Below are 24,275 nucleotides of genomic sequence, written 5' to 3'. Positions count from 1 at the left end.
GTCTCTGACAAAGCCACCCGGCCATGCGTAATCCGTCTGTCTGCCGGTCACAGATTGATTCAGATTACGCCACAGTTCAGGCTGCCTCAGCATCTGGCCATACGGTGGTGTTCTGCTCAGGCCCTCTGAAGCGGCTTTATTTGACTTCTAAAGGCTAAATGGAGTTGTGGTCTCATTAGCCTGGTGCCTTTTGATCATTTGTTATTTGTGTTGTACTGAACTGTGGTCTAGCCTCATTGTGGTAATAAGCAGCAGGTCCACATTTATGCCAGTAGGTACACCTTTTGCTGCTCTAGGGCTCTTTGATGATGTTTTTTTTCAGCCTGAATGACTCAAGTGGTTCAACAGGCAAATCATGCAAAAATGGGCTCATTGGTCTTTCACAAAGACCACTGAATCATATGGGCAAAACGTTATTCCTTCACAGTTGTAGTCAATCACGTGTGTTTGTGTGTGTGTGTGTGTGTGTGTGTGTGTGTGTGTGTGTGTGTGTGTGTGTGTGTGTGTGTGTGTGTGTGTGTGTGTGTGTGTGTGTGTGTGTGTGTGTGTGTGTGTGTGTGTGTGTGTGTGTGTGCGCACCAGTGGTGGACAGTAAAGAAGTAAATGTAATTCGTTCTTGTACTTAAGTAACATCTATGTATCTGTACTTTACTCAAGTATTTCCATTTGGTAAGACTTTATACTTTCACTCCACTACATTTCAAAGTGAAAATTCGTACTTTTTACTCCATTACATTTAGTAAAGCCTCTCGTTCCTTTTTCCCAAAGCGAATCAAATAATGAAAGGTCAGAGTGAGTTCACAATCACACCAATCAGGGATTAGCGCTATTTGCTCTGAAGTCCTTTCGGTTTTGTCAGTTTGGTTCGTTCGTTGAGTGTGAGCTACGTTGAATTCTGCTGCATTTTGAGGCTGTTTTATGCTCAAACTTAGGGTACGTAACGCTAATAGATGGAAGCAACATATACAATCAACAGAGTTTCTGCTCAGGCTCACATTTAAACATGCTTGCCTTTTATAAGGGCACAAGATGTCGCAAACTTCTATCATGCAGTTCTTGACAAGCTCCCTCGGTAAAGGTATCACTGCATATTTCTTTACAGTCTTCGGTGCAGACTGTAGCTCTGTAATTTTGTGCAACTTCTGCAAAAACTAGTTCCTGTAATGACATCTCTTTTCTTCAAGTTTGATCTGAGGTCAAGTGTTGTTGTTTTTGTACCTAGGGTTATGTAGGGAGTATCACTGCTAACACTAGTCTTCAGCACACACCAGTATAACTAGGTCAAGTGTTGTTGTTTTTGTACCTAGGGTTGTGTAGGGAATATCATTGCTAACACTAATCTCCATCACAAACTATTACAACACCACATTCTCTGATTTTGTGGAACTAGTTCCTGTAATGGTATTTATCATACTTTGAAACATAAATCAGGAATTATGAGTTTAAGGGTAACACAGACCGACAGATGTGATATAGTAAAGGAGCTTATGTTTAACTTCACATTTTTGTGTAATTAAATGTGCAACTGAGTTACAAATAATTGCAAAATTAAATAATTGTTCTCTTGTAATTCATAACCACTTGTCTTACCTAATGGCAAAAGATAGCTATCAATGTTTTGTGCTTATACACTTTTAAATAGACAGTAGTATTTTCATCTCAGTTGATTGACCCCGAGCTTTGATGTGAAAATGATAAAAGGCCATTAGAACCATAATTCATTAAGGTACTTTTACTTTTAATACTTCAGTATATTTGAAGGCAAATACTTTTATGCTTCTACTTAAGTGGAAATTCAAAGTGCATGCTTCTACTTTTACTGGAGTAAAATTTTACACCAGGTATCTATACTTTCACTTAAGTACATAGTTAGTGTACTTCGTCCACCACTGGTGCACACACAAGCAGCGATAGTTGATCGCTGCTTCAGCTGCCGCAGTGACAGCTGTGCGGGGGTCCGTCAGTGGCGAGGTCACCCCCTGCCTGAATGTGCCCATTGAGCAGGAGTGTCGTCGGCCCGCACCACTTTCACAGCTGTGACTGCTGGAGCTGCCCAGCCGCCTGCTTAACCGCACGCCTGCCATACCACCACACAGACACACACATGCACACACACTCAACAGCACACATACAATGACTTATGGACACACACACACACACACACACACACACACACACACACACACACACACACACACTCAACAGCATACATACAATGACTTATGGAACACACACACACTCAACAGCACACATACAATATCGTATACGTATACACACACACACACACACACACACACACACACACACACACACACACACACACACACACACACACACACACACACACACACACACACTAAATAGTTTAGCTTAGTGCACACACACATACACTGGCAATGGGACACACATGTGCATTGAATGACAAACAAGCTCACAAACCAAATGGCTTGCACGCGCACGCACACGTAGACACACGCACACTCCGGACAGCACTGATGCACCAAACGGCAAACACACAGGGACACACTCCATACACGTGGGCTCATACATACATGCACTACACGGTGTATAAGGGGCATATGGCATAGGCCTATACAGTGGAACTCCATAACAGCTGTCATAACTGTGGTAACAGCTGCCGGATCATACATGGGCAGCAGGAGATGTTTTTCTGTTTGGGCCCCTCAGAGAAGGGCCTGAGGAGAACAGACGTTGAAAAGAGCAGAGGAGGACATTTGGGTTAGAAAATGACCCATTTCTGCCAACCTCTCTGCTGGTCGGCAGCACACCTGAATCACTCATGTTACTGGAGCTTTGCTGTGGTTTCTTAGATGTTTTCTTTTTATAGGATAAAAATAAAGTTGTCTTTGGTCTGACAGAAGACCTCATGTCTTGTGCCCACTTGGCAGGCTTTCAAATAGTAGGTGGGTGCTCTTTACTTCTGGTGTGTGTGTGTGTGTGTGTGTGTGTGTGTGTGTTGGCAGACCTCACAGGATGAGAAGGTGATTACGGAAAATTCACTAGATTGCAGTTTCTCCTGAAGGGGACGTCTCTGAATTTATATTGCAGTGATGAAATGCTGCTTTTCTACTGATGTGGTTTCAGGATGGTGAACTGTAAAGAAATGAACCCCAGGTTACTCTCAGTACACCCGACAGTCATTGCTTAGTTAATGTCTTTATTTTCAGTGTCTCTCCTCTTTTTCTGCCATCACTCTGCCTTTTTGTACCATGTGGCTGCTAACACATGGCAGAGGGAGAGTGAACCATCTGCTCTGGAGTTAAGTTATAGCTCAGCGACCCCCCCCCCTCCCCACACACACACACACACAAACTCACACACACACACACACACATAGACACACACGCCCTCCCTCGTCCCGTGAGCTCAAGTTTCCCTCATATCATTCCCTGGTGGGGGTCGTCGCCCACCAGACCAGCCTTGGCCATGGAGAAGTGTGCTCACGGGTTAGCCGTCCAGCCGCACTCGCTCGGAAACTCTGACTTCAGATGCCACATCAAAGTGTGAAGGGGAGGCTGCTGGCTTCTCCCTCAACTTACCCAACTAATAGGAGTCACTCCTTTCTCTTTGTGTGTGTTTTTCCAAGAGCCTGTGTGTGAAAATCAAACGTATTCCTCCATTGAGAGCAAGTAAACTCTAGGCTTGTGAGTGTGTTTGTGTGTAGCATTTAGTCTATCGCTGCCTCAAGTCTTGAGGGGAAAGAATGGTGAAGCATCAGTAGGGACTACCCAGCACTGCCGAGGAGAACAGAAGGATTTCATTTGGGATTGCAAGCAGACCAATGTGAAAATCTGTGAAGTCAAGGCCATGTACTGGGAGTTGTGGCTGAGCCAGGTGACTGGACCTGGGCACAGGAAAGACCTGCATTCCCTTCTGCTCGTAAACAAAGGTGGGATAGGCTCTGTGTCATATATGTGTGTGTGCGTGTGTGTGAGAGAGAGAGTGTTTATCCTACTGTGATGTCAATGTAAGGTTGTTGTTAAGCTACCACCAGCGTTCCCCACATGTTCTGGCTGGCCTTTGACGCTGATGCTGCTGTATCTGTTGACATGTTGTGTAATGGTTGCCACTGTTGGATTTAACTGTTTATCTCCAAACTCCTGTGGTGTTGTTCTTTGCTATGTTCTTCACTTCACTGTTCCTCGCTGTACTAAGTATTTATGAGCCTGCCTTCACCAAAGAAATGGTTAATGTAGTGTCCGCAAGTCAGTTTTAGGCTTGTTTTAAGAAAAGTTGAACTGAACATGGACTGTTTTAGGTCATAATCTGTGGAATTTTATTGTTGAATAGATAGAACACTGAAGAGACTGGATAGAGATCCTAGTTGCTGTTTCCATATGGAACTCAGATTGTTGTTAATGATCGGTGAAGGTGATGAAAGATTTGACTGCATACATGGGCTTAGTGGCATTCTAGTGATGTCACTAGAATGCCACTAAGGCCATTAATGAGTTCAGAAGAAATGTACGCAGTCAAATGAGTGTTATGTTGAGCGTTAGTCAGTTAGTCATGCTGTCACACATGTGTGTAATAGAGAATGGAATGGAATGTTCGCTATGTATTTTTGTTAGATCATGAAACTTGAATGAAGAGTTTCTCTCTCGTGGCAACAGTGTGTGTGTGTGTGTGTGTGTGTGTGTGTGTGTGTGTGTGTGTGTGTGTGTGTGTGTGTGCGTGTGCACGTGCGTGTCTGTGTCACGTGTCACTGCATACCACTTGATTGGGCTTTGGATTGATGGACTGAGATGGGTATTTCAGCTGGGTGTTTTAGTGTAAAGTGTGAAATGTGTTTAAGATGCCTTGTGAAAATTAATTGTTAGTCTCTGTACAGTCTTTCTCTTTCTCTCTCTCTCCAATTATCTTCCCCTCATCAGTCTTTGTTTACCGTTCCTTTTGCCCATTTCTCTCTCCCTTTTCTGCTCTTCGCTTATGTTCTCTATGCCTGCCACTCTATTTCTCTCTCTTTCTTTCTCTCTCTCTCTCTCTCTCTCTCTCTCTCTCTCACACACTCTCTGAGTGTTTGTAAGCAGTTGCCCAGGCTTGCAAGACAGCTGAAGGGGCAAGCCATGAGCCGCAGCCATGTGTATCTGCGCACCAACTTGTGTGTGTGTATGTGCGTGTGTGTGGGTGTAGAAAGAAACCCTCATAATTTTCCAACCACGCCGCCCAGCCACTCCCCTCATTCATTTAAAAGTCAGAGGCTCTGGGTGGAAAAAAGCAGTGAGTAAAGAATTCCTGGCAGAGCAGAGATAAGTCACCTCTCGAGTAGCAGGAGTACCAGGTCTTAAATAGTGATCCGATCCTCATCAGAAAGAGTGCCTACAGAGTATGGTGCTAAGGACCCTACCACCCAGCAGAAGTTTCGACGAAGAGAGGTCCTTGCTCACCGGTCACCCCTGCGCCAGCGTCAAGAATGCCATCTACGGCTGCCCCTCAGGTACCACCACCACCACAGGCACCGGCACCCTGCTTGGGGCTGCTACGGGTCGAAACCAGGCGCTACCTAGACCTGTCCTGCCCCATGGCAAAGGATAAGAGTTCTTGAGTTGACATCCAGTGATAGTGGACATCAGCAGACTAGGGGTTTGGCCTATTAGGAGAACTTGAGGAAATCTGGCGGTGTGGATTGTTTCTTATACTGAAATAATTAGTCAAACCAACTCTGGGTTTATTTGCCTTATTTGCCAAGGTTGGTATTTATGTTGGTTGACTGTGAGGGATGTTTGGTTTGCTGTTTGTGTAGGTTTGTGGTTGGAGTTTATTTACTGTAAGCTTAACAAAGGTAACAGCTTAGATGGTTTTCTGTTCAACTTTTTTTTATTTTATGGACAGTATTCTTTCTAGTACTTGCGAAGGAGCTCTTACTCGTCCTGTTTTAATGTTTTTTCTTCTTGTGTCTCTGATCTGTGTAATCCTCACTAATCCCACTCTTACTCTGTCCATCCGTCTCTAAGACTTTCTAATGGTTACTGAGATTGCTCTCGTCAGCCATCTTTTTCGACTCTCATCTCTCTCGCTTTCCTCTTATCTCGGACTATTTTAGGGCACTCTGCTCAAAGACCAACTGGCCACACTCTCAGTCTCTCTCTCATCTCTCTCATCTCTCTCTCCTCTCTCTTTTTCTCTCTCTCTCTCTCTCTCCTCTCTCTTTCTCATCTTCCATCTCTCTCTCACCTGTTCCAAGTCTCCCTCTTTTCCTTGACAGCTTCAGTTCTCTCCCATCATACTAACTTGGTCAATGTACATTTTCTTGGCTTTGTCTTGGCACATCCTCAAAGGACCTTCCAAACTCTCCTTCACCTACACACTTCTAGCTTTCAGCTTAATTGTAGTCACTTCCTTCTCCGTAACAATCTTCTTAGAGAGTAAGCGAATGTGTGTGCAATCTTCATCTCTCCTACCTTTCTTACTTCAAGCCAGATCATTTACTATCTTCTTAGCATCATTTGGTGGGCATTAGGTCTGTTATTTCAGTTTGGAACCACCAAAACAAATGTTTCTTCAGCGCTTCTCATTTTTTTCTCCTCTTACAGAAGAGTAAGGGTCTTTGTCCTCTCTTAAGTCTCTCTGTTGTTCTCTACATCTTCTCTGCTCATCTATCATCACCTCATCCTTCACACCACCTCACAACCATCGTTTGAGCCACCTCATCACCACCTCTCTTTATCTCTCTGTCCCCACAGAGGCCCTGCACCGGCCATTTGGGCTGGACTCAGCGGCACTGACCGAGGCCGTGCGCTGGAGCTCCAAGGAGAACCTGCTGGGTGCCGCCGAGAGCGACCCCAACCTCTTCGTTGCACTTTATGATTTCGTCGCTAGTGGCGACAACACACTAAGCATTACGAAAGGTATGTATCTCCTGAGGACTGTCCCTACACTTCACAATTTAATAGTGCATTCAGCACTAGTTTTACATACTGTTTTAAAGTACAGAGATTAGGTACATTTACCAATACATATTGTTTGATCTTGTAGGACATCTTGTGGAAAAGAACTTGCACTGATTTCACCAATCAACTGCTACAATCTAACTTGGAAACATGGCTCAGTGGCCATATTATCATCTTAAACATGTTTTTCACAATTGAGGCTTTAGCTAAAAGATCCATACTGCTACAAAGGCGTTGGACTGTGTTAACTCTCGTTAGCCTTAAGAACCAGGACGTAAGAATCAGACATAGGACCATACAAACCTCTAGGGGTGTAGCTCTCACTCACTTAAGGTGAATGTAAACAACACATTTGATGAACATTAAAGTATTTAGTACGGCCTAAAAACAACAAAAGAAGACACATTTATTCCACTGTATCCTCACTGGCAGTTCACACTCTGGATTTGGACTTCTAGCATCATGCAATGCAACTCTCACTACAGGAACACCACAGTAATTACTCTTATTAGTCTCCCCATCCTCCTCACTCATGGGGTGCCTCAAGGAGTGGCCCTCAGGGCGCTGATGATTGTGATGACTCGCAGTCTTTGGCAGCCGGAGCTGATCCCTCTATCTCTGCTCATGTCTCTGCCGCCTGTCTCTCATTCCTTTTTTATGTCCCATTTTCATTCCATTTTATCCCATGTAGCCTGTTCTTTGGACGCCCCCCCCCCCCCAAAAAAAGTGGGATCAAAGAGAGAAACCCACCCGTGAGGGACTGGCTTAAAATAACCTCACTTCTGACGCTGAATGAACTCGTCTCTCCGGCTCTCTCCCTGTTTTTAATCCTCCTCTCCTGATTTAAATTTTAATCAGGAAAAGAGAAGCCCATTTAAAAACTAAAGCACTACTTAATTACCAGCCAGAGTCAGCCAGAGGAGCGAGACTGTGTGTGAGAGAAAGAGAGGGGCTGATTTAGCGCAGACACACCCCTCCCCTCTCGCGGCCAGCCTAATGCCCGTTTAATGGCTAATCCCTTCAGCTGTAATGCTGGCAGGTGGATAAACAGGAGGGCTGCTCACATCAGAGGGAGATGGGAGTTAGCTGCGCGCCTGGCCCCTAATCACTGCTTCTCGTCTGGGCCTCGTTCATGCGTTGGACTGGTAATAGCCCGGTCATCTGGAGCTCAGTGGAGGCTGCGCCCAAGCCTGCAGCTCTGGTGACCCCACCGGCTGAGCGTCAGCAATGCAGCGCGGTCTAGACAGTTGCTGAGGCCTGTAGAAACTCGCCCCTTCTGGATCAGGGCGTGGGCGATAGTCTTTTCAGACGAGTCCCGCAGCAGGGGTCAGACGGAGACTCCTGGGCGTGACAGGGCTCAAAACAGGGGGGGTACGTTTCTGCATGCTCAGGTGTCCCTGGCCAGTCGGAGAAAAAGAAAGGTGTTGGGAACCGGCGTCATTACCATCATGGAAGGCGCCAAGCTGATTCAGCGTCAGCAGTTGTTTGCTCGAAGGGGGGAATGGAGAGAGAGAGAGAGAGGGCTAGATGTCATTAAGCCTCTCGGACTGAAAGTGTTGATGTGCACTGAACCTCTCCCGGCCCACATCCTGACCTGACCTCTTTCACAATGGTCTTACTGGCCTGAGGCATCCTTCATTAGCACTCTCTCTTTGCCGATCAAGAACAGGGAGAGAGAGAGGGAGAGAACAGTGAGGACCTGAGGATGCAAGCAAGGGAAGAAAGGGAGAGTACAGTCAGTCAGTGAGTGAGCAAGCAAATATTACCATGAAGAGTGACTGAGAAAAGAGAGGAGGAGAGTGAACAAGAGAGACTGATGGATGAGAACAACTCCTTACAGGATGAGTGAGCAGGGTTATTTATCTGTGTTGTTGCCCTGGGATACATGTTTGTGTATGTCTCACAACTTGCTTTGTCCTCTCAAATGGGCAAGGCTTTCGACCAGCCCTAAAAAGAGGGCAAAAAGAGGTCACACTCAGAGATTGGGTCAACAAGTGCCTGTCCCTTGCCTGATCCCCTGCCCTCTAAGTGCCCAAGACACCTTACATAAGGAGCTCAGTTGTCTAGCCGGAGCGAAGCTGGGAGGCAGAAAGCCCCTGCATGGCTTATAGCTGGCTGCAGACAGACGGACAGACGGACAGAAAGACGGAGTGGGACCGGGGCTGTGAGAGAACTTGAGCACTTAGTAGAGAGAGCAGGTCCCCTCGGGAGAAAACAACCAAGATGCTGTGTGGACTGAAAGATGTCGTTGAGAAGCACTGGATTGGTACGACATCCTAGATAAGCTGGTTTCAGGGCTCCCGGCTGGCTTCAGGCCAGTTAGCAGGGGTAATTTTCTGCCTTGAGATCAGCACATGGATATTGGGAAACTGCGTGCTTAAGTGAATGGGTGCATACAGCTAAAGGTTGAAAGTGTATCTTTTAAAAGAGAAGCCCGGGCATTATGGTATTGAATTTAACACTGATCATGAAAACCTCTTTCCTTTCCCCCTCTCCTCTCCTCCCTTCTTTCTGATGTCCTTTCCCTTCCACTCTTCCTTCCTTCTCTCATCCTTCCTTCCTCCACCCCCTCCTCAGGTGAGAAGCTACGTGTACTGGGCTACAACCAGAATGGCGAGTGGAGCGAGGTGCGCTCCAAGAACGGCCAGGGCTGGGTGCCCAGCAACTACATCACACCGGTCAACAGCCTGGAGAAGCACAGCTGGTACCACGGGCCAGTGTCGCGCAGCGCCGCCGAGTACCTGCTCAGCAGCCTCATCAACGGCAGCTTCCTGGTGCGCGAGAGCGAGAGCAGCCCCGGCCAGCTGTCCATCTCGCTGCGCTACGAGGGACGTGTCTACCACTACCGCATCAACACCGCCTCCGACGGCAAGGTGGGCATCTCGCTTACTCTCTCATTTTCTGCCTTTCCTTCCCTACCTCTATCATTCTATTTTAGTTCCAATTCACTTCTCCATTTTGGGTTGGTCTTGTTTCTGTCACTCCTCTGACTCTGACTTGTTGTCCCAAGAGCTTGGTCTCATGTCAGTGTTGACAGCTGAATGAGTGCATGCTCAGATGGAACGCTCACTCTCTTTCACATTGGGAGACATCCTTAGTCTTAGCTTCCTGAGAGTAACTCTATCCAGTCCCTGTAGTAGTTGGATTATGTGGAGGTGTTCTTTTCTACACAGTCTGGTCTCCCCATCTTGTGATTAATCATTGAGTATCCATCTCAGTCTCTAAGTTTCTCTCTCTCTCTCTCTCTCTCTCTCTCTCTCTCTGTACCTCTCCGAATCGATACCACTCACTCTCTGAGTCCACCACATTGCTTGTCTTAATTCTGTCTCAAAATCAATGCTACCCTCTCCAGCCCCTCATCATCTGAATCTCACCACCTATCTCTCTCAATCTCTGCCTTGTGTACGTCTTTCCCTTTGGGCTAGTTCTCTCTTCCACATTCCCTGGTGTCTTTATCTCCCCTGTTCCCCACGTCTTAATCCATCTCATAAGCCCTCCATGTCTTCCCTTTTCCCCTTTCCTTTCTTATCCCTCTCTCAATATCTCTGTCTCTCTTTCTCGTACCCCTTCCGTCTGGCAGGTGTACGTGACGTCGGAGAGCCGCTTCAGCACACTGGCAGAGCTGGTGCACCACCACTCCACGGTGGCCGACGGCCTGGTGACCACGCTACACTACCCGGCACCCAAGCGCAACAAGCCAACCGTCTACGGCGTCTCGCCCATCCACGACAAATGGGAGATGGAACGCACCGACATCACCATGAAGCACAAGCTGGGCGGCGGCCAGTACGGCGAGGTGTACGTGGGCGTGTGGAAGAAGTACAATCTCACCGTAGCAGTCAAGACACTTAAAGTATGGGACAGTTTTCTGTTTTTGTGTGTGTGAGTGTGTGTGGGGGGGGGGTTATTAATTGTGATCGTTTTGTGGAGGGAGCACAAGATTCGAATGACCCGGAAAGGTCCTGGGTGCCCTTGCTGGGATAGCTCGTGGTACAAGATTGCCACCTACTGGCCATTGGGTGTATTGCACTAAGATTGGCTTCTGCTGATGTGCTTTGCTGTTACACTTGTTTAGATCCATTAGGTATTCATATGAACAGTTTTTAAGGATAGAACCCACAAAATACAAAGCAGGAAAACTCTTACTATAATACTTGAAACACAGACAAATATATCACAATGTTGAAGGTCACGCTGACATCTCCTGTTTCTTGTGGTCTGTGTGTTTAGGAAGACACCATGGAAGTGGAGGAGTTTCTGAAAGAGGCTGCTGTCATGAAGGAGGTGAAGCATCCAAACCTAGTGCAGCTGCTCGGTAAGAAGTCAGAACGCAGCGTCATCCAGCTGTCTACATTCATTCAACACTTTACTTTGGACATGGGCTGGCAGTGGCCAGATAAAAATAATACCCCGCCCGCACTGCTGTAGCTTGAGTGTGTCTCAAGGAGCCTAATCACATTTATTTTATCTGTGATCCAATAAAAACTGATTTCTCTTTCAATGCCAAAATCCTCAAAGCACAGACTAAAAGTTCTCACTCTGTAGTGAGTATTTATGGCTGTATATTGTCTTGATGTGTGTGTGGATGTCTCCGTCTACCTTTAAGGTGTGTGCACACTTGAGCCCCCCTTCTACATCGTGACTGAGTACATGCCCCATGGGAACCTCCTGGACTACTTGCGTGAGTGTGACCGTGAAGAGGTGACAGCTGTAGTGCTGCTCTACATGGCCACACAGATCTCCTCCGCCATGGAGTACCTGGAGAAGAAGAACTTCATCCACAGGTAAGGTCTCGACAGAGCCCTGTTTACAGTCAATCTGTCTTTTTTTATACATAGTTTATTCCAAAAGTAGCGCATCATTTTATTTAGCCATTATTTGTATTTTTCTCCTGCTTTCTATCAATCTTTTTAAAAATTAATCTGGGTATTCTTCTGTTTCTCAACTTTGAGATTGTGTTTGCAGTGTGGTGCAAATAAGGTAGTTTACCATGTAGAGCTGTTCTGATGATGACATGGTCATTTCTCACTCTCTCCTCTCCTCCAGGGACTTGGCGGCGCGTAATTGTCTGGTGGGTGAGAACCACGTGGTTAAGGTGGCCGACTTTGGGCTAAGTAGGTTGATGACGGGGGACACCTACACGGCCCACGCCGGGGCCAAGTTCCCAATCAAGTGGACCGCGCCCGAGAGCCTGGCCTACAACACCTTCTCCATCAAGTCCGACGTGTGGGGTGAGTCAGGAACCAATTTTACCCCTCTTCTCTCCTCGCTTTCTTTTCTCTCTCTTTTCCTTTCTCTTTCTTTCTCAAATTCTCCAAGAAGTTATCGTTCCCTCTCACCCTCCCTCTTAGCTTTTACATTCCTGAGAGTCAGTAGTAAAAGTACACTGTGTCTGACTGCCTTGCCTGTTTGATTGTGTTTCAGCATTCGGTGTGCTGCTGTGGGAGATAGCCACCTACGGCATGTCCCCGTACCCGGGCATCGACCTGTCCCAGGTTTATGACCTGCTGGAGAAGGGCTACCGCATGGAACAGCCTGAGGGATGCCCACCCAAGGTGCACGAGCTCATGAGGGCCTGTGAGTACCACATGCAGACACAATGGTGGATATGTACTATAGCAACTAATGCTAGCTGTAGATAGTATGTCAGTGTAGAATCTACCGTGTCATGTCCGAGCCTAACCTGAGCCTTATGTGACCTGCTCAGGCTGGCAGTGGAGCCCCATGGATCGACCTTCCTTTGCTGAGACCCACCAGGCCTTTGAGACCATGTTCCACGACTCCAGCATCTCAGAAGGTATTAGCTCCCTCCTTTCTATGCCTTTGAAATATACACAGACTGAAACGCTTATTTTGAGAAAATAAGAAAATGCTCATTGTACAAAATGAAAAATCAGTTCTTCATCATATGCAGCAACAATCCCCTATTCTATCTCATCGCTTCCCTCTCTTACCCTTGCAGAGGTGGCAGAGGAGCTGTGCAAGACCTCCAGTCAGGGGGCCTCCCCTCACTCCTTCAGCCACGACCTGCCGCTCCTGCCCTCCAAGGTGTCTTCAAGAACTCTGCGGAAGCACGCTGAGAACAAGGAGAACATTGAGGGAGGCCTGGACGGACGAGGCGACGCAGATGGAGGAGGAGGAGGGCTGGGTCCCGCAGGTACGCCATCTCGTGCTCGCAGGCTCCAGCGCCAGCTCCGCAGGAGGGGCCGTGTCTTCTTCGACTGAGACAACGCCACACCACACCACGCCACGCCCGTATACCGGCATACAGACATGAGCAGCACATACCCACTGCACAGGGCCACATACATACATTTGTCCATACGTCCTAACATCATCACACCATTAACCAACTAGAGTGTCATTAGCGAAGAACAACAACACCAGGCCACACAAAGTAATATTTTTCCACCACATAAGCACAGATGTACACTGTAGAGCTAGTGTGAAAGCCTAGCAGGGTTTGATTGACCATGGCAATGCACAGGTCTCAGAAGACGCTAACTAAAGTATGACATTTAAGACATTGTCAGTGAGTTAGCGTGAAAGAGAAATGCAAAAGAGAACTCTCTTCCATTCTTCTTTGATTAAAAGAGTGCCACTTGATTGTCTTCTTTTCACACTCAGTGTGCCTAAATGTGGTCTGTTTCACTTCATTAATCATCCCAATAATCGCCCCCTACTAACATGATTCCAAAGAGAGAAATTTGACTCCTACACCAGAGAGGGAAAACCCTGGAGAGCAGCCCACTGAGGCAAATCCGCCTCCGCCCCCGCATTCATGCTTAATCCGATCAACGTATTTTATTTCCAGATTAAATAGAGTAGTGTAATCTGCTCCCATCTCTCCTTGCTGTTTGTCCTGTCTGGTCCTCCACTCCCACCTTAATCCCAGTGTCATATGGTCATCCTGCCACCCACAGATTAGCCAACTCTTGCATGTTTTGTCAACAACACTAATGCCTGCCTTGCCGAGGATTTGTGCTGCTCATCCTTAGACTTGCTGGCTCATCACTGATCTTATACTGAAATGCACTGAACTTATTACCAACAGGCCTTCCTATGTTCCTATTAAAGTAATACTTCCATACGTCTATATTTGTAATGTTTGTAATTATTATGAATAGTCTTATTTATTCTAACTAAGATGGTTACCATCAATGTATTTATGTAAAGTGTATATATTGAATACATTCCATCTACTCATGAGCAGATGGATTTTGGACATTTAAATAGGTGAAATACCTAATATAACCACTTAAGAAATATGTTTGTTTGTTTGTTTATTTCTGTAGTTGTTTGTTCATTTTGCACTCCATAATGAAGTGGCCTCCACATATCCACCCTAGATGTACACCCACCAATCACCCCCGCCCCCCCCCCCCATCACTCACCCATATAGCACCTACCTACCTAGCTCCTTAACCCCTCCCTGTCTCCTCACACAAGCATGTGTTCTCACCCCATCACCATACCTTTCTACTCCTCTGTTCAGTCTACACTCCTGCAAGTAACTTTCATCTCATGTATAAAATCCATTATTGCAAAGCAGGTTTAGAGGCAATAACCCGCAAGTACGAGCCCCATGGGAAGGTCTGCAATACAGCAGAATAAAAAAAAAATAGGGAAGGGAAGAGCCGGACACTGCTGACACACACATTCACCCTAGGCCGTGCTGATTCAGACAGTAATCTAAGCCTCTTTTCCTTACTGTGTTATTACTGGAAGATAGCTATTAAAGCAGGCCCTGCAGGCACATATCCAGGGGCTCCCTAAGGCCCAGGCTGAGGAAGAGCTAATGGCTGCTTCCTCTCATGGCGTGTCCTCATAACGGATCCGATGAACAAAGTCCTCTGATGTGCACTTCCACTAGACAGGCATAACATTTTATCTGGCCAGGAAGGCATGTCCGACGGAAGACTAAAGCCACCTACAGCCAGGTTCTGGTTGCAGTCTGCAATCCCATTGACAGCATGCCATTAAACACATACTAGTTGGGAGGAAATGTTGTATTTGTAGCACCTGATTTTTTACTGCAAATTAAGTAGTACTGTTGGTAGTCTGAAGCCTTTTTGTTCGACATTCTGAAGAATTTCCCACCTAATGAGGCCTTTAGTAAAGGCGGCCATTTTGTGGAGGCCATTTTGTGATCATCTTCCATCTTGTCTCCTCTCTCCAGGTCTGATGGCATCTCTGCTGGGGGGAGAGGGCCGTACAGGCAGCTCCCCAGCGTTGCCACGGAAACAGCGTGACAAATCTCCAAGCAGCCTCCTGGAGGATAGCGCAGAGACCACCTTCACCCGGGACCGCAAGGCCGGCTTCTTCAGCTCCTTCATGAAGAAGAAGTCCTCCTCCTCTTCCTCGCCTTCTTCCCAACCCCAGCAGAACCTTCCCATGCCTCCCAAGCGCAGCAGCTCCTTCCGAGAGATGGAGACACAGCCCCATAAGAAGTACGAGCCCACAGCCGCGTTCTGTGCCCCTCCGCCCCCGCCCTCCCAGTTGGATGGGCTCGGCTTCTCGCCATCCCATGGAGATGCCAATCACATGCAGGCGCGCTGCTGTGGTGCTGCCTTCGGTCAGAAACCCTCACTTAGCTCTGGGGCACCCTCTGGTGGACAGGTAGGGGGTAGCAGCAGCAGTGGCAGCAGCAGTAGTAGCAGCTGGGGAAGCCTGGCCGGTTTCTTCACACCACGCCTGATTAAGAAGACCCTTGGGCTCCGCTCAGGTGGGAAGACTCAGGGTGTCGAGGAGAAGCCCTTCCCTAGGTCCAACTCCACCTCATCCATGTCGGCGGGGCTGCCAGACCTAGAGCGCATGGCCCTGACGCTCCCTCGCAAGAGCAACAACAAGCCCCCTCTGGAGAGGACGGCCTCCACCACCTCACAGCCTGAGAACGGAGCTCCGGGACGGCCGTCGGAAGCGCCGGTCATGCTACGCAAGCTGGACGAGGGCACGGCACAGATCCGCGAACGGCCAAAGGCTAAGCTGCTTCCGCGCTCTGGGGGCACCAGGGCGCCGGGTGTCGGGAGCGAGGGAGATACTGGGGGGTCGCAGGACATGATGGGGGGACAGGACAGGCAGGGCTGGTCGTCCCCATCTAAAAGTGTTGGTTCCGGCACTGGCTCGGCGGGTCTGCACAACCACAAGGTGCCGGTGGTGATCTCGCCCACGCTAAAACACAGCCCGGCGGATGTGCACCTGGTAGGGGTTGACTCGCAGGGCAATCGCTTCAAGCTGCTTACGGACCACCAGGCAGCCGAGAGGGACCGGCCGCGGCTGGTCAAGCCCAAATGCGCACCTCCGCCCCCGCCCACGCTTCGCTCACTCTCGCAACCCTACGGGGCAGAAGGGCCCGATGAACTTCCCTCAGAGGTCAACGGAGAGGCGCCCACACCCACAAAACGTTCAGGCAGAGGCGGAGGGGAGAGGGACAGGGAGCGGGAGAGGGGGAGGCCGGCCGTGCCCCCTCCGCAAGTGCCTCCGGCGCCCTCGCCTTCCTCCACCCCGACCAAGCTGTCCAACGGGGCCTCCACCACCACCCACACATCCTCCGTGGCCTCCAAGGTGGCGCTGCGGCGAACTCGACAGCAGGTGGAGCGCGTGTTCCCCGACAAGGTCAGCAAGGAAGCTCTGCTGGACTGTGCCGGGAGCCTGAGCAGCGCGCTCCACAGTAGCCCGGAGCCGGCCTCTAGCAGCCTGGTTCTGGACGCTGGCCACCAGCTCCTGGACTGCTGCTCCGGCTACGTGGACTGCATCCCTCAGACACGCAACAAGTTTGCGTTCCGAGAGGCTGTGGGGAAGCTGGAGCTCAGCCTGCAGGAGCTGCGTGCCTCCTCTGGGGGAGGAGGATGTGGTGGGGGGCTGGGGAGCACACCCGCCTTGGACAACTTGCACAGCTGCATAAAAGAGATCAGTGACGTGGTGCAAAGGTAGCCACTGTGAAGACTGTACCCCTTTTCTCCTCTTACTCCCTCTGAAATTTCATCTCTCTCTCACATTCAATCTCTCAATATCTCCATTTTCATTTCAAACTGCAGAAACACTTAATGAAAATGAAAAAAATGGGTTTTTGTAACAAGTTTGCATTTAATTTTTTCGGGGGGGACGGAGAGTATAAATCTCAGAAGTACCTCAGATACACACAGAGACACACACACTCAAACTAAATACTACAGACGGTGTCTTGTATTGTTTACAGCTGACTCTCAGTACAGACCAGTGGGGAACACAGTTCTGAACATGTATATAAGCTCGTCATGTATACCAAACTACCAGTAGTTTGAGTTGCTCAGATGACCATCTGTGACTTACTAATCACATGCCAATCAAACACATGTCAAAGCTCAATCAATCAGGGTTACTTACAGCAACAGGCATGGTGAGTCCACACATTGTGCCACAAAAGTCTTGAAACACAAACACTATAACGATAGAGGCTTACACCTTTTGGGTCGAGTCCCACACTTGGCCACACAACAGATCACTCACATGCATATCTGTTGTAACTGGATGCCATCAAACCCAGTGCACAAACCTCACAATAACTGTTAGGGCTGTAGAAAACATGTGCACTGTATGGGCTTGTGTTGATCAACTTCATTAGTTTTCAGGACCATTCTACAAAAACTGCCATGTAGCCAGAAATGTCTATTGGTTCAGTTTAGAGTTGTTTTCATTTGTTTCTTCATTGGTGATCAGCAAAAACCATTAATTGTCTATTGCCACAAGCTTAGTCCCCTTTTAAATTGAGCCATATACATTTCATCTCAAGTGGAGTACTTGTGGTGCTATTTTGGTTCGCAAGAGTCATTCATTAATGTTCTTATTTTCTGGGTGCAGGCTAGGGCCCAGTAACAGTTCCTGATGGGAAAGGCACAGGCTGTCTGTGTACAGGAGAAGTTGCCTTTAGATTTGAACAGCGCTGAAATCCCCCAGCTCTGTCCCTATGTGCCTGGTTTGTCATACACTAAAATGCATCACTGATAAATAGCGTCTAAGGTCATTCACATTTCCGATTCATCACATAAAGAGCAAAGTTGAAAGTTGAATTTCAGAGGTGCATTTTCTTTTTTTTATGCTTTTCATTATTGTATACCTCCACAAATTGTGCGGTATTGGTTTCACTTTAGAATGTGTTTGTGTATAAACTTGAATTTTTAAATTATTTTTTATTAAAAGCACAGACATCAACTTTTTTAGTTTTTTAGTTTTGTTTCTGTAAATATTGTGCATTATTTTATGTCCAGGAAAGTTCATGGATGTCCCTCTACCCTTGGGTACTGGGATGTATACAGCCGGACTGATTTAGAGTTGAAATGCAGAAATGAACGTGGGAGACGCTCCATCCCCCATCTCTTCAACTACTCTATGAATGTATGCTGTCTTGTTGTCTGTCTGTCTGTCTTTCTCTTTCTCTCTCTCTCTCTCTCTCTCTCTCTCTCTCTCTCTCATGCAAATGTTGGAATGTTCTGTCCTTCCATTGTTCATTTCACACACCCTATCCATTAGACTGTGTGCACTGTTGCATCTGTTAGAAGCCCTTGCCGTCAGTATGAATCCGATATCAAAATACATCAGCTCCCATGTTCAAAACAAGCCTAAAGGAAATCTGGTTTCCTTTCTGTTCCCAGTCACGCATTGTGTCACTACAGAGAAGCGTTATAGATTTCCAGATTAGCAGCCTTCCTTTTAACAGAGGTGTGGCCAATAATAACATTGGAAAAAAAAATACTTCATAAGACGAAAAATGTTCAGCATGGAAATATTTTTCATTAACATTTTTTATATCAAATACTTCAAAAATATACAACAAGACCTCTGAATTGGTTAGGTCAGTAAAGGATATCTGTCTCTCAGTCAACATGTCTCAGTAGATCATTACACTGGAGAGAGCTTAAAACAGGGAAGGTAATTATGGCTTAGTTTCTTGCAGTTGTATCCCGTAGACCTTTTGTATAATCTATGGAAACAGCCATGAAATGATTGAAAGGTGAGCTTCTTGCATGTCAACGCTACAGCTCTAGATTTTAAAAGTCCTATTCTTTCAACAGGATGGATTTGTAGAATGTTGCACAGTTTCCCTCTGACCAGAAAATGACCACCGTTCTTATTCATTCGTACACCGTTCTTATTCATTGTTATTTCATTTCCAATGAGCATTTCTACCTACTGGACATATTTCCCTTTATGGTTTTAGGTGCCTTTTGTGAAAGATTTGTTTTGTGCACTACTAAGTGAAGAGACTTTAACAGACATGGTCAGTTCTCACAAAGGGATATTGGCCAAAGGGATTTTTTTCTCTTGTCCTCAAGCCCCGTATCCACATAGCATTTAATTGTCCATGTCCCATTTGAGAGAAACCTGCCATCATGTATTGCATGTTAAATGAAAGGTGCTGGCAATCCATGTCTTGCCGAGAAGTTGGTCACAGCCTAATGTCCTGTACCACGGCCTTTTTACAGCGGCCTGTATGTTCCTCACTTAATGCTTAATGGTAATGCAGTTACACACATCAGGTACATGCTTATTGTGTTGTGTACCCATGCTTTTACCAATGCAATGGGGTAAATGTTTTTCAAGAAAATAATTAGATATATTCAATTTTACCCCTTAATCTAAAAAATAAAAATACAAATAAATAAACAGTTCTTGATGCCTGCTTTGAAGATAATTGTTTTGCCTTATGTAATGGTCAAGGTTTTTTGCTCTTCTAACAATGTGACCTTTACACACATCAGTTTTTCATCACTGTTTAAACTGAGGAATAGACAAAATGTTTTGAAAAAAATTAGTGCATTTCATGTATTTTCTCTTACTGCCTCTTGCATCGTCAAAACTGATGTCACAAGGCTAGTGCACTGGATGCAAATCTGTCACATACTACCAATTAATGAGTCATGCATAACCAGAACACATGGCTGTGTCTTTTAAAGTATTTTGGTTTCAGAATGTCCCATTTCATTCAACTGATAAGTAGTAAGTGTGGTTTCATTTTCTTTAGACAATATGTCTTATTTATTTGATGCCTTTATTTATTTTTCCATTTCATTTCAAATTTTTTTTAAATCCTGGAAACTCCTTTGGAAACTGTCTCTTTTAATGGTCTATAAAGTGCTGAAGAAATTGTATGTAAGCATCATTTATACCAAAGGCCACTTATTCTTCAGTCCTTAAAGTGCAATGAGAATGGAACACTCTTAATTTTGAATATATGTGAATTTAACAGGGATTTTAAGAAACAAATAAATGGCAGAGGTTAACAAATTTAACACAGTATTTTTTTCTTTTTGTAAAAATATATTTTGTGTGTTTCTAATTTAAAGCTCACATTTAATAGTATATTACTGTGAAGTTCTTTTATCAGTGTTCAACTTGTTGTAAATAATAAATCAATAAAAAATGTTTACGAATACAGAGGTTCTGCATCTTTTCAATATTTCTTTGAAGAAAAAAAAATGAAAATGTTCCACAATGGTTTTATATGAAAGTTATTATTAGTAGTAGTAGTACTTGTAGTAACTGTTGTTGTAATAGAAGTATAGTCGTAGTAGTGGTTTATGTTTTTACATCTAGCAGGGGCAGGAATAGATTGATTTAAACTAAATGTAACTTACAGCACAGTAACATTGTATCAAAAAAATCACTTTATCCATGAGCAATAAATATGACTTGACAAGAAAGGCAGTATTTGAAAACAATGCCCCTCCAGTTCTATCAAGTAAAAGTAGCCTATCCTTCAGGCTTCATTTTAAACCCCCCTGACTCTATGGTCAGACATGATGCGCTTTAAACAACAAACCATAGACAGTAATTACAGATATTATTTAAAGATATTAGCAATGGTTCAGACAGTGAAGAATAGTTATGATCCTACCAGTGCTCCACAGATAAACACATGCGCCCTGTCATGTAGTGACGTAACACCTATGTTTTTTCTCCGCATTTGCTCCTCCCCTCTGAACCGTAGCCAAGTGTAAAGATGGCGTCTATCATGGAAGGACCGCTGAGCAAATGGACTAACGTAATGAAAGGGTGGCAGTATCGGTGGTTTGTTTTGGATTACAATGCTGGATTACTGTCGTATTATACGGTAAGCACCTATAAGGCACATACTTGGGAAAGAGTGTGAAACTACGACAGACGTCTGTGTCAGCTAGCCGGGGAGATACCTTCGGTCTGTAAGGGCAGGAGGCCTGTTGCCAGTAACTTAGTTGGGAATCTCAGCTGGTACACGGGGCGGGTTCACTTACTGACAGTAGTATTGACCTATCAGGACTATTCTTAAAGGCTCTTCGACAAATAGTGTCATACTTCCTCTGGTTATATTTGCTGGTGTGTCAAAGGGGGTTGTAGTGAAGCAATACCCCAACGAAGCAAAGATGCTACATTTGGTTCTTTAATGCTAGCTAGCCAGCCAGCTAACTAGCTGACACAGCTGGTCAGCATCATTTATAGGGTGGGGGCTTCCACGTGTGGCATTTTTTCAGATAATACGAGTCGTATCAGGCTCTATGTATAACTGACAAATTCAATTTAACCAAACTACATAACATAAATTGAACCAAAGTTGGTAAGATGTGGGCCAAGTTACTATATTTGCCCTGTGCCCTGTCTTAGCGAGGAGTTGACGTTAGTAGTAAATGTGCAAAAACAAGCTGTTTTGGTGGATGCCAGACTTGCTCTCGGTTGTACCACAGTTCAAATAGTACTTATTCACACACAGAAACATTACCCGAAACTAAACGACGCTACATGTTTACGTGTTATTGTCTAATAGCTTTCAACCTATTAAAACGAGCTAGTGGCTAGGCCCTTGATGTCCCCTCTCGCAAAGTTAATAAGCCAAGTCAGCGAGCTGTAATTCGTTGCCAGCTAGATATCTGAAGATGAGACAATACTACTTACTACCTTTTGGGAGAGAGGGGGGTAATACTAACTCTTTGGCTCTCATTTTATGATTACTGAAAACAAATTTACCATCTAGGGGCATAGTGTTTCACAGGGAGTGTAAATCACATTAAGTTACATCAACACCGCGCATAAGGTATCAAAATAACCCAATTGCAGTTTGACATTACCTTAAAACAATGGGGATGTCTGTTTTTGCAAAAGCCAGCTACCTGTGCTGGTTAATCCTGAAAGGGCCTCACTTTTGAGTACCTTAGCTAGAGCCAATACCCTCAGAAATGCAGACCCACTGCCCAAGTTTCACCTCTCAGTCGCCACAGAAATATTCCCTACTGAATGTTGTCAGCCACCTTTCCCTGTTAATCTACATTCATAGTTCACTAATGATTTGTTAAATTGCATGCTAGTCTTTGCCCTGGTTTTGTGTTTGTGAGAAGTGCATTTGACATACATTGTTTGAAGTATACAAAATATATATTATTATTTCTATCAGCAGAACAGAACCTTCTGTTTGTAGGTATGCTGTACAGCTGTCAAAACCCCTTAGGTAGAATATCTCTCTCCTTCCACCTGATCAGCAGTTATGTTCAGAGAGGGTGTCTTGCATTTTCTGCTTTGACCAACTGCTGCTGTTTTATTTTCCCTCAGTCCAAAGACAAAATGATGCGTGGGTCCAGAAGAGGATGTGTCCGACTGAGGGTAAGGGCTTTACTGCATGTTTTATTTTATCGCCCTCTACTCTTTTCTTATTTATCACGTAGTGGTCGTTCCTGTGGTCCCTGGGTCCTATATTCTTAAGAGTTATTTGGTCCTATGTCCCCCATTCTATGTGCTTTCCCAGGGTCCTATGTACCCCAGTTCATAGTACAAAATGGTACCCTGAAAAAAGGCTGTTCCCCAGCTCTGTATTCCTGTAATATGACATGGTCTATTGTTGTCTTTTATATAGGTGATTTGAAGCCCTGTTCCAATTTAAAAACTGGATACTATTATGAAATATTTTTACTTGAAATGAATTGACCCGAACACAATAGGAGGATTAAAGTGTGTCAACAGAATATTGAACTGGGAAACATAGGACCCTGGGAACATACGCTCCCATCATTTGGCCTACTCCCCTTTGTGGCTGATATAGGGTACTGTGAGGGGAGGGAAGTAGAGTGTGGTGCTGTCATGTACACAAGCCCTGACAATAGATGTCAACCAGATCTTGGATCATGGCCATTAAATCTGCCAGATAGAGAAGGCTCTCTTATTTTTATTTCATATTTCATTAGCAACAGCCTGCTTTATTTAGCTTTTAATGATAAGCCAGTAGAATTTCATAGAATGTGCCATCAGATTTCTCTTACAACTGAACGGAACTAAAAACATTAAAGGTCAAGCTTAGTTGGTGCTGATGTTATTTCCTCATTTAGGTTGTTGAGGAGGTAGCTAAAGCAGAGGTCAAAGATGGTATATTAATTTTGACTTACTGAGCACTCTCTAGAAGCCAGTGCAGACACTTTTGCAACGGATGCGGTAATGGAGATTATAAATCTTTGGTGAAGTTGGAATAATAATGTTAGTCACTAGAGGGCAGCATTTGGCATCCATGACTGTTATTCTAGAGCCTCTGACGTCTTAAATCTTCCCATTTTAGGGTCTGTGTCAGTGTTTTACGCCCTTGATTTAACCCTTTACTGCGGGTTTTCTATGAAGGCCCTCTCCAACTTAGCTGGCATGAGTAAAACATGGTAGTTAATGGCACTCAAGCGTTCACTTGGCATCAGTGTAGCTCCACTGGCTGTTCATTTACAAAAAATCTGGATGGAAGCGGACTGTATTTCAGATGATCTTTCACAGATGTCTTTTTCTGGCGCTGTTATAAGGTTATCTGAGTCCGTGCAGTCTCTGGTCGATTGCTTTCATAAACGACTCTCATGTCCTGGGTCTAATTCACCAAGGCTGTTCCTGCCATTGGTCAGGTGACTTGTAATGGAATTACTAACAAATGCAACAAACACTCTGAGCTCCAAAAGTTGTGCGTCAGTCATGGAAGAAGGGAGAGCCATTTTGTCTTTTACCCCATGGGACTCATAAAACAGTACTGCATGAGAGGGTTTGGGTAAGCATCAGCCTTCTTGCTTCCATTCAGAGTTTGGGACACGTGTTAAGAAAACATAGTTTCACTGATGAGATCATATTTTAGATGAATTTGACCTGTGTCAAAGATGTGTCAGACCTTCCGGGAGAGTGGGGGAGGGGGTGGTTAGCTTTTGTCATAATCTAATCAGACACTCAGTAGTTTGTGTACACATTTGTCATCTTTCAGTTTTGCTCCTGTTACGGAACGGAATGTAAACGGAGATTCACTGTAGGTCGATTCACTGAGCGAGTGAATTGTATGTCCAAGGTGGCAGAAGAATGCCTGGAAATACTGAAGTGGATGTTATTAGAAATTGAGGTTTTTGTTAC

The 24,275-nt window shown here is 45.6% G+C and overlaps 2 protein-coding genes across 4 annotated transcripts in view; both read left to right on the top strand.

Moving 5' to 3' along the window:
* The window catches only part of abl2 (c-abl oncogene 2, non-receptor tyrosine kinase), a gene marked incomplete at its 5' end in the record, with an annotated part of 34,121 nt that extends 16,914 nt beyond the window's left edge, over positions 1-17,207 (top strand). Inside the window, 10 exons of one of the 2 annotated variants that reach the window (XM_080832009.1) lie at positions 6,705-6,869; positions 9,489-9,784; positions 10,492-10,764; positions 11,142-11,226; positions 11,518-11,695; positions 11,958-12,142; positions 12,336-12,488; positions 12,619-12,708; positions 12,874-13,068; positions 15,091-17,207. In XM_080832009.1, the coding sequence (XP_080688135.1) occupies positions 6,705-6,869; positions 9,489-9,784; positions 10,492-10,764; positions 11,142-11,226; positions 11,518-11,695; positions 11,958-12,142; positions 12,336-12,488; positions 12,619-12,708; positions 12,874-13,068; positions 15,091-16,844 (3,374 nt within the window). In that variant the 3' untranslated portion in view covers positions 16,845-17,207. Of the gene's footprint in view, positions 1-3,726; positions 3,911-6,704; positions 6,870-9,488; positions 9,785-10,491; positions 10,765-11,141; positions 11,227-11,517; positions 11,696-11,957; positions 12,143-12,335; positions 12,489-12,618; positions 12,709-12,873; positions 13,209-15,090 lie in introns of those variants that run through there. The other variant, XM_080832010.1, reaches the window with a different exon arrangement.
* A 3,682-nt stretch (positions 17,208-20,889) lies between these two features.
* The window catches only part of osbpl9 (oxysterol binding protein-like 9), a gene marked incomplete at its 5' end in the record, with an annotated part of 37,416 nt that continues 34,030 nt past the window's right edge, over positions 20,890-24,275 (top strand). For both annotated transcript variants that reach the window (XM_080832618.1, XM_080832617.1), the window contains 2 exons: positions 20,890-21,000; positions 22,467-22,517. In XM_080832618.1, the coding sequence (XP_080688744.1) occupies positions 20,890-21,000; positions 22,467-22,517 (162 nt within the window). The remainder of the gene's footprint in view (positions 21,001-22,466; positions 22,518-24,275) is intronic.

Source organism: Sprattus sprattus (assembly GCF_963457725.1).
Source record: "Sprattus sprattus genome assembly, chromosome: 2".
Taxonomy (NCBI): domain Eukaryota; kingdom Metazoa; phylum Chordata; class Actinopteri; order Clupeiformes; family Clupeidae; genus Sprattus; species Sprattus sprattus.
Note: the sequence above shows the minus strand (reverse complement) of the source record. Positions and strands in the feature narration are given on the sequence as shown.